General features: G+C 35.7%; 1 protein-coding gene across 1 annotated transcript in view; it reads right to left on the minus strand.

Moving 5' to 3' along the window:
• DMD (dystrophin) overlaps window positions 1–15,094 on the minus strand; it is a 1,998,908-nt gene that overhangs the window by 1,324,356 nt on the left and 659,458 nt on the right. The window contains exon 19 of the mRNA XM_049644567.1: window positions 4,141–4,228. Within this exon, the coding sequence (XP_049500524.1) occupies window positions 4,141–4,228 (88 nt within the window). The remainder of the gene's footprint in view (window positions 1–4,140; window positions 4,229–15,094) is intronic.

Here is a 15,094-nt window from a genome sequence, read left to right on the forward strand (position 1 = left end):
TCCTATAATCTCACTCATACACTGCAAAGCTTTGGCTCTCAAGTAAGCAGATCAGTTTTAAAAAAACTGTTTGACATAAATCTTAGGAAATTGGGATTCCTTAACTAATAATCAATAGTAATGATAGTGTAGCAAGATTCTTTACCATATTTAGTTGTTAAATTTTCTAAAATTTTAATCATTTTATACCAATTTTGTATTTACACGAAAAATTATTTAAAAAAAACTTAAAGAAGGTTACACTGTATCCATGAAAAAAAATGAAATAAATACAAATTTGGAAGCCCTCCTTCTCGGTATAACACAGCTGCAGGAAACATAATTAGATCACTAGGTACCCAGTCTCGTCTCCCAGTCACTCTCATTAAAATTCTAGAAAGCCAACAATTTCTTGAGACTGAAGTTATTATTCCCATCTTCCAGAGTGACAATAAGTTTCATAAAAATTACATGTGTGAAAAAACTTCTCTAATAAAGAATTTCTCTTCGCCATCCAACACTCTCTCAAATTACTCCCATACTTATCCAATCAAATGGTGTTGACAAGAAGCACAAATTTAATGTTAGTTCAGAAAGAATATAGGTAAGGAATAGATAAACCAGTTAATTCTGCCAAAATCCATGTCAAAACCTTAAAAACATGAGTTTTAAGCTAACACTCTCTCTGTTAGTGGCACTGTAGTCTCTTTTTTCAGCCTATTAGGATCAGGAACATCACTCACACTCTTACAAAAGAAGTGGGACATCCTCAAGGAAAATGTTCCACTAAGCCTTAAAGTATGCAAATAATTTATTCAACCTCCCTTTTTTGGGTACAAAAAAAAGGTTGCAAATAAATTCGTAAGAGTCTCCTACTGAATCTGTACATACTTCCCAAATATAAATCATTCTAGTATAAAACTCACAATATAATATTAAAATTCACACTATATTTAAGTGTATTTTAATATTCTGCAAATAAGTCTTTGCATTTGATAAAGTACAGTCAAAATGAAAATTATCTTAAGTTGGTTCTAAGTTCTACTTGACCCTGCAAAACTAAACACATGTTACGAGAAATCGTGTTTTCAGGACATAAAACTGATTTTGAACAAAATTCTGTGACATCAAATCAAAGTCACTTCTATATTGGCATCATGGTACCTTACACTTGTAACAATTTTAAGACACTCGCCCTTTTTCTTAATTTCCTTTGAGAAACTGCCTTCAAGACTGATAGGTTTTGTTTTCTGCATTTCTTAGGTGATGCTAAAAATTCATTCTTTCAGTAGATATTTAGAAATGGCCAAAAGGGATTTAGAAATACAGCTGATGTGCCATTCCATTTTGTTCCAAAACTGATGCAAAATATAAGTATTGAGGATTTTTTTTTTTTGCATGTCTTCGATTTTCATTCTGAAGAAAAATTTCAAAGAGGAGTTCTGAAATCATTCCAGAACTTTAAAGAAGCACTGTAATCTTGGGGTAAATTATCTGAAGTAAAAAAATTCAGCTTTCTATGTATACATACATAGAAAATATAGCATTTATAAAATGTTTTTAAAAATAGTTATGTCATTCTTTATACATATTTCACACTATATATGTTAAATGTTGTGAGCACAATAAAACAAACTATCAATATTTGTATCAGTTGAACAAGATTTTAACATCATACAAGAATGACTTGTCTTTATCTTTATTTTGGAGGCCAAGGTACCTGGTTAAAAGGCATATACATTTACGTGAGGTCATAAATGAAGTGCCATGATTCAGTGGTTATTTTCCTTTCCATAAATAAAACGGTAAGAATATATGTGTGTTTTATACGGTTATGAGTTTTACTTTAACTCCACAGCCTAAATGTGAGAAAAGAAATTCTGGGCTTGTAAATTTCAGACCTTAACTTTCAGCTCCCTGAGCCACACCAGTTAACTCTAGCTTTTGGTTCTAGGCCCCTGGAGCCAACGTAAATTAGGGTTAGGAGTCCCAGTGAAATAATACCTGGAGAGGTGTTCCAGGCATTTATTTGTGTGTCTGTCTTAACTCACCAATTGCACAATCACATAAAATAAGTATCATGAATTACACTTAATTCTGTGTAAGACCAAAAAGGAACAGAAAGATAAGTTACAGTCTTTGAGTCTACTTTTTAGTAATCATATAAACTGTTTGAAATAATGGAGCATAAGAGCTATGCTCTAGCTACAGCCCAAATTTGGGCCTGATCGTCTAACCGTCAGACCTTATCTTTATTGGCCTAACAGATAAGAAGCTTAAAATTTGATCAATAAAGTCAACCAGTAAGGAATGTCACACGTCACACCCTACCTCTTACTGCTCTTTGTTCTCCTCACAAGTTGCCAATATCCTTAGAAGTATTATTATTCTCTGACCAAAAATAACTCCATTACTGCCTTAACTTTGCTTTGCTAGGAATTTCACCAATCTGTATTTATTAAGGACCTAATGTATGTCTTGATTTTTCTTGAGGTCTCCAAAACTTAGAGCTATGAGGGCATTAATCTAGAAAATGACATCATCACTAATCATATAATCCTTTTAATCCTATCTGTGTTTCTTTTTTAATTGTTTTAATGCTTTATTTGTTTTTTTGAGAGCCAGAGACAGAGTGTGAGTGGGGGAGGGGGAGGGAGAGAGGGAGACAACAGAATTCGAAGCAGGCTCCAGGCTCTGGGCTGTCAGCACAGAGCCTGTTGTGGGGCTCGAACCCACGAACTGTGAGATCAGGACCCGAGCCGAAGTCTAATGCTCAACCGACGAGCTACCCAGGCGCCCCCTATCTGTGGTTTTAACTACCAAAAAAGTCACTCCCTTCATTTCTAAATTTTAACGGTTTTGAATAATGATTCGAGGTAAGGTACACTTGATATGTGATTATAAAATGAGACCATTTAAAGGTACAGATTTTACATTGGCTTATAAAAATAAAAAAAGTGATAATATAGTTCCTGGGGTAAATTGCCTAACAGCTACAAAACCATTTTTTAGATAATACAATTTCATTTAATACAAGTATGCTGTTATCAAACTCATCAGTCAAAGCACCCAGCAACATACATACAAACAATAACCTTTCAGTATTTTACATCTTCTATGTATTCATTAACCTGTTAACCCAATCTTTAGCTGTCATGTTTGCTTGTTTTTATTGTTAACCAAATACAGTCATGGGGCTCATTAAAAGAAAAAAAAATGAATTGATTTCCTAGGAAGATCACTGAACTTTTTAATGCCAACATGGCAATTAAGGCAAAGAAATAATTCATACACAAAAATTATGCCCCAGAATGCAGGCAGGTTCTCAAAAAAGCTGACATGTACAAAAAAAAAAAAAAACAAAAAAAAAAACATTTGTTACATTTGGTTATTATATTCTTACAAACATATCCTGTGAAATATGTAAAAAAAAATCTTGTCTGAAAATACCCGAGTCTTATAAATTACTTCTATCTGGAAGTGAATAGAGTAGCAGAACAATGGCAATTTCAAACAGGTTTGTTCACAAGTGATGTCAATAACTAGTATTTTGTTCAGAAAAGTTAATTTTAATTCATTCTTAAAAAAAATTGTTAGCTTTGCCCTTTTACCTTACTCAAAAACAGCTGAAGTTAAAAAAAATAAACTTTCCCCTGAGGAGTCATTTGTAAAAAGACTAAAAAATTAAATAAAAAGCAACAGAAAAAATGTCAAATATATTATTAGCAAAAGGTGTGCTGATGAGGCCTTACACATAATTTTAGTCTGTTCAGAAAAATATATTGCGAGAATCACTTAAAATCAGATGACAATCAGTTTCCACATAGTATAGGATTGCTTACATTCCCCATGATTTCTGCAAACCTTGTTTTCTTAAATTACTTGGACAAATGCTAGCAGGATTTGCATTAAAATTGATTTCTCCGCAATAGATTGATAAAATATTCTAGCACATCCCATTTTCTTCTATTGGACTCAAAGATGAATTTCCTCTAATAATTTCCTTAGCATTAAGAAAGAATAATAAAAAGCTCACAAACCCACTTCAATTTAAATTTGCATTCAGGAAGTGCTTGTCTGATATAATTCAGCTGATAAATATGAACCTATGTGTTTATCAAATCCCTAAGAAGATTATCTAAATCAACTCCGTGTAATTACCATTCACCATCTGTTCCACCAGGGCCTGAGCTGATCTGCTGGCATCTTGCAGTTTTCTGAACTTCTCCGCTTTTTCTCGCTCTATGGCCTGCAGCATGATAGCAAAGGTGAGTATTTCAATACAAGGATTGTGAAGCTACACAGTAATTATAACTTCTACCTGCCCTTTCAAGCCTTAAGATATTTCACTCTGTCAGCTTATCGTGTGAATCTAAAGACGTCTTTCTCAAGTTTCTTGGCACCAGAATCATCAAAATGACAATGAAAGCACAAACCATTTTCATACCGAATTGCTACTACTTTTAATAAGATCTCTGCTCTGAACTTTTTTTTTTTACATAATAGTTTCTGATGCATTGTAATATAAAACTGCAAAAAAAAAAAAGGAACAAAAGCAAATTGTAAGAAACAATCAAATGATACAGTGACAGATAATTAAAAATGGAATTTGTCTTTTAAATACACACCACTGAAGTTACTCTGAATAACTTATGTATTCTGTATTAAAATCAAAGAAAAAAGTCTTATGAGTATATAAAAAGGGAAAAGCGTACCAGCAGGAATATTTTAGCAAAATAAAACCCACCCATATTTATCAAAACACAAGACTGCAGGTTAATTTTTCTCTCTAAAACTGTCAAAGTACTCCCATTTCAAGGAAAAATAGATTCAGTTTCAAAATGTTTTCGAAATCCCTTTGTTCATTTCTCCCAACATAGAGTTAGCCTTTGAACAATGAAAACACAATTATTTGAATTAACGAAATGGAGCATTTGATACCCTTGGATTTAGCTAATAATGTCTCTACAGAGATATTTTTAAGATCACATAAAATACCAGATTGTAAAATGTGATACATTAGAACTGCATGACCATAGTCATTAACAATGAGGCTGTAACAGTATGCTTTATGTCGTAAAACAGAACTATTCACAGAAAAAGCAAGCTTTAAGTCACTTAACATATAGCTAGAGCCACACTCCTGTGACTAAGTAATAGTGTAATACAAAGATTTCATTGAGTTTGTGACAGATTATTCCACATCAGACTATTTTTCTAATTTTTATTCAGATCTCTAGGCATTTAAACAAATATTCCAAGGTGTAATACTGGAGCACAGGTGGGAGGCATATAATCAATAAGTGCACACTCTGCAGAGCTTTGTTCAATAGAATTTTCTTCAAGGACAAAAATATTACACATCTGTGCTGTCCAGTACAGTAGCCACTAGCCACACGTGGGTACTGAGCACTTGAAGGGCGGCAAGTGTGACAGAGGAAACTAATGTTTAATCTAATATAATTAAATTTAAATTTAAAAAGCCACAGTGTGTCAAGTGCCAATTGGAATTACACAGTGCAGATCTAGAGTCTTCCCTCTGAAAGCAAACAAAGACAAAAAGAAAGGTATGTCAACTAAATATAGATATAGATATTATGGCAACATCAGAAATACGTTTAGGGAAAGATGTAATCATCTTATTTCTAGACAAGACTATTTCCCAAGCACACCAAATGATGGGAGTGCTCATACTATAATCCATATATTTTTAAGTATTTAAAAAGATTCTCCAGTTTAAAGAAATAACCACAAATGAATGGAGGGCTTTTAAAAGTGATTTTATGAAGAGTTTCATGAAATAGGATTACTGGATACAAGGTCAAGAGGACAAAATGCTAAAAAAAAAAAAAAAAAGCCTATAGACAATAGGATATATCCAATCAGGAAAAAAAAAAAAAAAAACAAAAAAAAAACTAATAAACAAAATACTAATTAAAATTTAGCCAAATAAATAAATGAAATAAAATACTGTAAAAGGACAGTCTTCATTTCTGTTTTTGTTTTTTTTAAGTATTTATAGCCTATCTGGAAAATATACTTTTTATGTTACACTGTCAAGGGCAGCAAATGAAAATTCAGGTTCATGTCATCAGTAAGGAAACTCTAAAAGTGATAGACACATTTTAATATCTTGGATTCTACTTGAAAATTTCAAAGCACACAGATTGTGGTGTTTGGGGAGTATATGCTCCCAGGATCCCATACCAATTAGCAGGTGAAACTTCTGGGTTACCTTGAAAGTCATTTTCACAAAGGCATTATCAAATTGTTGACACAAGTATTTGCACAACCCTGGGAGGTCCTAACTTTCTAGTAGAATTGAGAAGTCCATGAAAATAAAGTAGCCACAGCATTTTGGTTAAAGGTAAGAACCTAGAAGAAGTTCCAAAATTCCCATTTTCTCAACTTTCAATTTTTGTCTTCTAAATTCTCTGTTCTTAGAAAGTAGCTTATTGGCACATGTTTTCAGTACTTTAAATTTATTCTCCATTAAAATGTAAATGCTATTATTTGCCAAGGACTCTGAGAACTTTAGAAGAGAAAACATTAGCACATTCTAAATAAATATATAACATTCACAACTACCAAGATCTATAGCAGGATCTGGGGTGTTCCACATTTGAACTACATCAGCAAAAGGGGGGTCAGAGAGAGAAGAAAAAAAATATGTTTACTCCAAGAGAACAAGAACAACAAACTGGTATTCTCCTACTGAAATAGTGTTAGAGTTAGCCTTTCCTATCAGGAGTTTCTATTTTTACTACAGTGAGGTTCTGTTTTTTGTTTTTTTTTTTTAACATGAAATTATACAAAGAGTAGAATCAGAACACTGTATTGTCTTTATAAGGGATGAAAAAATTATCACTGTCCTTCTACATGTCATGATCATCATCATTTTATTCTAAGCATCTAATTGAATAATCAATTAGTATCACTAACAGGAAAACTTCTAACTGATTATTTCAGGGGTAACTAGCTTAAATATCTAGTTTGGTTAATCACATTATTCTAGTTATTCTAATATACATATAATAACAATAACCATCACAATAAAAGAATAAGTTATGGAATAGGTACTCTTGCTCTTAAAGTTTGACAGAAGAGCAAAGTGAGGCACACACACCAAATGGCAGTTTATGTGCATTATTTCATACGTATTTCATAATAATTCTGTAGGATAGAAGGAACCAGCAGTGTCTTATCCTCTTTCATACCAGAGAAAACGGAGCATCACCAAGATTAAGTCATATATACAAGATCGTAGAAGTAGAAGGCTTTACATCCAATCTTAGAACCCTGATAATCTATTTACAAGTTCAGCTCTCTTTTAAACACACTTTGTTGCTTCCAAGGGTATTCCAATGAAAATTAATCAAACAGCTGTGAACCTATCCAACCACAACTCACAGCAAAAGTTACCCGATAGTTCAGATATAGTCAAAGATGACATTCAAAATATTTAACCAGTAATGCAGTCTGGGCTCCAAGGTATCAGAAGGAGTTCCTGATCACTCAGAATGGACAATGAGTGCCTACAGGCTGACTGGCCACTCTGTGTATGGCTCAATTACCGTACCCCGATGCCGGATGTCTATTATACACAAACTGAGTAACGGGTTATAAATAGAGACATAGGTCTGAGAAAGAAGCATTTAATGGCCACGACGTCATCTGTCAGTGTGTAGATGCTATCTGGGTTCTCCTAAGTAACATCACTTTCAAGGGGAATGTTGGAAAATAAAGAGAGGTATTGGCACAAATGTACCTTGAGGGGTATGAGCAAGACAGTGAAGAGTCCAGAAAACGTTTCATTTCTTTTTTTTTTTAATTTTTTTTAACGTTTATTTATTTTTGAGACAGAGAGAGACAGAACATGAATAGGGAAGGGGCAGAGAGAGGGAGACACAGAATCTGAAACAGGCTCCAGGCTCTGAGCTGTCAGCACAGAGCCCGACGTGGGGCTCGAACTCACGGACCGGAAAATGTTTCATTTCAAACACAGCTAGCTATAGGTTGTTGATGAAAAGTGAGGAAATTTAGGGTAGCAAGGAGACAGTAAAGAAGGTAATGAAAAGTTTTGGAGTCATTCTGTTCTCAGATGGTTTGAATTCCATCCCCACTGCTTACCAGCTGTTTGACATTTGGAAAGTGATTCAACCTTTCTGAGCCTCAATATTTTCTATGTAAAATAACAATAAAGATACCTACCCTCCAGGGATTCTGAGAAGATTAAAGGAGGCTCTTCAAATAATTTATCTCCCAAACTGGGACAATTCTTGCATAGTAAAATGGAAATCTAGAAATAATTAAGCTGTAACAAATGGAATGCCACAAACGGAGAATGGCCCAAACTGCCACATGTGGGCATTCTACTGAACGGTGATTTGAATAACTTTAAAAACAAGTTTAGGAATCAATTTTGATCTAAGAGTTGATTAGAGTACCTTGCCCACGAAAAGGTGTGACAAGAATCCAAGTAACCACATACACAAAGTGTTAAAGAAGTCTACTAAATAAAAAGCACTGACATTCCCTTTTTTGCTGGATCCAGACACATACTCATTCTTTCTCAAATGAAATATATGAATGTCTGTGTTAAAATAGGTCAGATTACTAGTTCCTGATGCTTCTACCTTCTCTCATTTTCTCAGAGAAATATATGTAAAATGCAAAGAAAAAGGAAAATCAAAATCACGTGACCACCACAAAGTGCAGAGAGAAACATGATTCTGGAAAAGGGAAGGCATAACCCTTACTTTAAAGAGGCACGTGCCACCAAAGAGAAAAAGGGGCCCTCCAGAATTCTCCACTGCAAAGTACAAATGAGCCCATGGCAGAAGAGAAGATGAAAGAAGAACAAAAAGAAAAGAGAGAAAGAGAGAAACTGGTCCTCACAACTGTTCCCTTATTCAGTGCCATCAAAACTTCCTATTAATGACACCATTAGCCCCCATGCTACCACATTCAGTGGCTGATTCTCAGTTCTCAACTTGCTTTAATGCCATCATTTGATCCACAGGATACTTCTTCAAAATGTTTCTTCATTTGCTTTCCTAGATGACGAGTACACAGTTTTACTCCTACGTCAAGGACACTCCCTTTACCCAATTTCCTGTGCTGGTTCTTCCACATTGCCCTGGATAGATGTATAGAGGCTACATCTAGAGCGTCGCTGTTTCAAGCCAAAAGCTTATAATCCTTCCTGACTGTTCTTTTTCTCTCAAACCCCATATCCAATCAATCCCTCAGAAACTCCTGTTGACCCTAACCTCAAAACACATCCAGAAAATGTTGTTACTGTGCTCACTACTACCACACTAGTAAAACAAAACAAAACAAAACAAACAAAAACCCTCCATTATCACTAAGTGGTCTGGATGTTTCCAAACAGCCTACTAAATGGTATTTCTACTTCCATCTTTGCTTTCTGATGGTATATTCTCAGCACAGCAGACCGAAGAAGCCAGAAACAATGGAGGTCAGCTCAACTCTCCAGTGGCTTCCCTTCCCTCTCTGAATAAAAGCCCAAGTCCTAACCAAGGTCCATCTTGTATTAACCTCCTTAACTTCTCTGACCTCAGCAGCCGTGACCCAACACCCTAATTCTTCAGCTCCGCCACATTCTGTGGTTCTCTGACACTCTAGGCAGGCTCCTCCCTCAGTCCTATCCATTCTCTCTTCCCTCTCCATGAAATGCTCCTATCTCAGGTATCTATAAATCACTCACTGCTTTTAGATCTTTACTTAAAGGTCACTTTCTCAGGGAGGACGGCTATTGCTACTCTATCTACACACACACACAACTTCCTAGCCCTCATTCCTCCTTTATTTTTGCCTCGGACAATTATCAATAACAGTCTATATATTTTGCATATTAATCTTGCTTAATTTTCATCTTCCCCACTGAAAAGAAATTATATAAGATCAGGTATCCTCGTGTACCTCCTTCTTCATGTCACGTCCAGTACGCAGAAGAGGGTCTGGTACATAGTAGACACATAGTAAGGTGAGGTCTACTGTAGCATAAGGCCTCCATATAGAATATTATTCTCTCTCCCACCCTCCCCACCGTTAAAATGCTCTATGAAGGTGTAAATGTAGAACAAATTCAGTGACCACAGAACCAGCCTAGGAGGTTAAGTGCTGCAAGCTCAATAAAGGGAAGCTGGATTAAATGAAAGTCTTCTAGAAGATGCAGGTTAGATGGGGAGTTGGGCACATTGGCCCGCTTTCCAACAGGACTGTTATGAAGTCCTGATAGCAGTAATAAGCAATTACCCAAACAGAAGACAAATAGCACCACATAAAATTCATTAAATCAAAACTTAATAGAATCTTACCTTGGATGAGGAAAAGAAAACAAAGAGAGAAAATAAAACAACATAATGCTTATAATATTTGTTACAGAGTAATGCAAAAATACCACACTGCAAAAACTAGAGGGAGTGTAAACTCCCAACGATGGTCTACCAAACAAAATTTCAGCAAACTTTTTTGGCATCCTCACTGAGACATCATGGAGTCCATGCCAAAGTAATAGCAAACTGGCAGCCTAGAAGAGCTTGAGTTCCACAGAAATGGAATGAAATTTCAAGATCACAGAGACACGGATCTCATAAGGAAGAAACTAAAAATGCATTACCCATGATCCAAACTCATACTGGAGTTTGTAAAATGTAGAACTGACACTAAACAAAAGAGACTTTTTCATGACTATGGTACTAACCAGGATTCTTTGGACCTCAGAAACAGATAAACAAGTGTTCCAGTTGGCTGGTAGAGAAAAGCATATCTTAAAGTACCCTAATTAAGTTGTTCCTGCATTTTCAGATCGTGTCATACTAGGCTAACATGTCAAAATGTTTTTTTTTTTTTTATCATTAGAGAATAAGAGTGACAACTGTTAATTGGTCTCAAAATTTGGGCACTATATTTTTCTTAGATATTTTTCTAGTTTTTAACCATCTTCAGTCTTTACTCCTCTTCTATGGCTCACTTTCTCTCTCTCCACTTTCTCTCTATAGACAGACACATAGATAGATAGATAGATATGTAAACATATATGTGTGTGTACACACACACACACACACACATTTATATATTAGCTTTCCCCTTGTTTTCAAGGCCAAAATATCAACTGAATGCTTTTCAAGCATGACATCCATTTTGTTCTATGCATTTCATCTTCACTGTTAGTCCAAGTATCTCTAGTTAGATTTCTCAACACCATACAGAGACATCTTTCATGAAGGGCACCAATTTTCTTCTTGCCAAGAGCAATGCTTCTTCGAGCATTAAGAACCGATGACTAAAACTACCATTTAGAAATCACCTTGTTCAGGAAAACATCTCTGCCCTAGACATTATTATCTTTCTATAATCTTTCTTCCTCAGGAAACTCATCCAGCTTTTCTGTATATCTGTTTCCCTATCTCTGTTTATCGCATGTGTATGTGTGTGTGCGCATACACATACACAGGATTTTTAATCTTAAAATTCCATTTTATAATAGAACATATACTTTTGAAATGATTTTTCTTAACACAGTATTAAATACTTTAGTCAATATATATTTAATATATAAGCATAGGTTTAGAAGCTGCTACTCACATTCTAAAGTATCTAGTACAGATAATTTCAAGAATACAATAGCTAAAAAAAAGACATCAGTGAACCATTCCATAAGGAATGTATCATTAATTTCAAAATATATTAAAAACACATAAAAATTCTTGGAGGTATCAGGCAATTAAAAATTCTAAAATGTGTAACTTCAAGTGCAAAATAAAAGGCAAATGAGTTGTATTATAATATAAAGAAAGAAGAATCATAATTAAGTTTTAAGCAAAGTATACAAAGAAGGGAAGTTTACTCATTCTCTAATAAGTTGATTAAAAACACTCTATGACCTCCTCCTCCTTCTTTATCAGCATCTTTTAAAAGCCTCCTCTTTTCATGACATCTTCTCTAATTAATATGAAAGTAAGTTCCAGATTCCCCAGAGGCCTACCCTGACTTTAGAAGCAATTAATTTTCTATTCACTTAACATTCTATAATGAAGTTTTGCCCTTTGACAGAAAAAGTAATTTATTCACTCAAATGTTTATTCAGAAGTTGTTATATCCTTCATATTGGTAGCAGGGCTTGACTTAAAATGTGCCCGAGGAACCGAAAAAAAAATCACTTATTCCTATAGTCAAACATCAGTTGTGTTAAATACCAGGCCCTATATTAGGCACTGGCATGTCAAAACCAAAGTAAGCCAAGCCAAAACAAACAAACAACAAAACCAAATTAAGCTCCCATCCCTAATGTCTAGAAACCCACACTCTAATCAATGTTACGATGGCCAGCAATCAGTTTGGATAAGTAAAAAGGAATTACATCATGGTATCCTTCATAAAGACAATGTGAAAATACTGACTCTGTCAATGCCTTCCGGCCAAAGGCCACCAGGAACATGTCTATAGATTAACAAAGTTAAGTTGAAAGGTGTAGGGCTGTAAGAAGATAGAAAGACTTTATCGGAGTTGTGCACATGTAAGGTGAGGGGGTGGTCAAGGAAGTAATGAGATGTTGTAAGGAAGCAGAAGTGCTTCTATGACTGGGTATCTTAAAAGGTTTTGTCTAGGCGGCAAGAACAGGGTAAAGAGACTAAAGCTAGGATTAGTAAGGCGACATAATTTGTCCTATCAGTGAAGATGGGGGACATGCAGTCACTTGGGATGGCTTTCACAATGTTATTTTTTTGTGTCTGCACTGAAACATGATTACAAAACGGTCATTTTTTGTCTTGATCCATCACAATCATGAAGTGGTCTTGTCTAAGTGTTGGCATTCGGAGTCGTTGTGCATATTCAACAGGACAACATCACAGACTAGCTATGAGCACGAGCACAGCATCGAGCATCTCTCGGTACTAACTGAAGAAGCCAAGCCAGCTCCTGATTATCAATGGCTGCTTTCTGCTTTCTCAAATGAATATCAACAGAGGCGTAACAGGGTAATATTCATGTCTTACTAAGTTCGCTTTGACAGAACTCATGCTAAAACTTCTAAAGGAATACAACATTAGTGGCAGGGAAGACCACATAGGGATTGGCATCTTAAACAGAGGTGAGCCATGATACTAGCTTCAATGAGGGTTGTAGTGATGCGAATAGAGAGAACAGGACAGTTTCAAGAGCTGGTAGGAGAATAAAATTAATTGAACTTGGTTAGACTGGCAAATGGTAGGAAAAGATCTAGATGACCAGTTAGCTTTTAGGTTTCTGGACTAGGGTGTCAAAACAAAGAAAGGAAAGAGAAATAAAGGAGGGCTGGGGAGATCATGAGGTTTATTTTCAGTTTTCAGGCAAATATTCAATTAAAGTCTATTAGGCAAGTAAGCAAACGGGCTTGGGCTTTAAGGGAGAGGCATGAGCTAATGATACAAAGTTGGGGTTCATTAGAAAATAGATGTCATTTGAATAGGAGGGAAAGAGGATAATCCAGAGAAGAAAAACAAGACAATAATTGTGTAGAATATCACCATTAAAGGAAAAGGGGATAAAACAAATGACCAAAATGTTCAAAAGGAGACCAGTAGATAATGGTAGCCCATAAACCCAGAGAGTAAAGAATTCTGTGAAGGATAAAGAGGTTAATAGAATCTAGTCCTGCAGAGAAGCTGAAGAACATAAGGCACAAAAATGGGCCTATGTGTTTATAGGAGAGGAGGGGTTTAGTGAAGATATGGACATATGGCTGAATGGAAGCAGGTTCTTTAGGACATACACACAGATTAGCCTTGACCAGCCAAAGCACCATCTCTTCCAACAAGACAAAGGAGGTAAAAAAGGAATATGAGAACAAATACACACAATTTGTGAGGTATTATCTTAAAATAAGAGGGAAAGTCATCTACCATAAATGGTGGGGAAAAGTTTAGGAGATCCACTAAAAACGTGAAATAATTGTTGACAGAAATAGGGAAGAAAATGTACTAGGAATGCATGAAAGCTTATGGAGAAGTACCAAGCAATCTGTGTAAATACCGTATTTCAGGAAAAGAGTCATGTCTGGCAATGAAACATCTATAGTTATGCAAGTGGGTAGCTGAATTGAGGAGATTAGGGAAATGGCAACTTTTGGCGATAGCAGGACAGCCTACGGGGTCTGGGATTTTTATGGACGAAGGTACAACTTGGGTGGAGAAGATGGTGATCCTAATGCCAAAGTCTTCAATGAGAAAAATAATATTATAAAATGGTGATAGATGGCTATTGGGCATCAAACACAAGGGAAGAGATTTTTACATAGAGAGCAGTACCTTTGGAATTGGCCCTGGGAAATGAGGAAACGAGCACATCTAAATGAGTGGCAAAGTCAAAGAGTCATGAGTGTTAGTGGTGTTCCTGAGGGTCAAAGTGGTTTCCATGGATGCACAGAAGGAGTACACAGGACAGAAAGTTTCCTTCCGAAGAAGGGCTTCAGAGTACAGAGGGACTGTGAGCAGGAAGGCACGAAAAACAAGCGAGGCAGAGGAAAGAGAGTGTAAAAGAGCAGAGAGATGAAGATACAAGAAAGCACAGATGAATGGAGAGACCTCTGTTCTGGGTGGTAAACCCGGATAATTGAAGTAAAAGAAATGTAGAAAGAATTGGCTTGAATATTTCCAGGACAACTTGTTTAAAAGTTGATTTGGTGTCAAGGGAGCAGTGGCTCCAGAAAGAGCCCAAGGTCTGTTGACCTTAACAGCTGGTATGAAGGCTTTCAAGAGAACACTGTACAGGTGTACAATCACCTTGTAGTAAGACTACACTGTTATTTCAATTCCTACCTTATATTACCATGTGCTCAATTCAAAAAGTTGAGTAGCTTTACCTATGAAGTCAGATTGCAATTCTCAACTGTGGTGACATTAACACAATGAGTAAAGGAACTAGGAGTCTGGTAAAGTCCCATATTGTGCCTTAGAGTACTGATTCGCAAATCTTTATGTACCAACAAATCACCTGTGGATCTTGTACAAATGGAAATTGAGCCATTGGGTCTGAAATCACATATTTCTAATAAACTCACAGATGTGGCCAATATTGGTTGCCCAGGGACCACTTTGAGTAGAAATGT

The sequence above is a fragment of the Panthera uncia genome, chromosome X (genome assembly GCF_023721935.1).
Source record: "Panthera uncia isolate 11264 chromosome X, Puncia_PCG_1.0, whole genome shotgun sequence".
In the NCBI taxonomy this organism is placed as follows: Eukaryota; Metazoa; Chordata; class Mammalia; order Carnivora; family Felidae; genus Panthera; species Panthera uncia.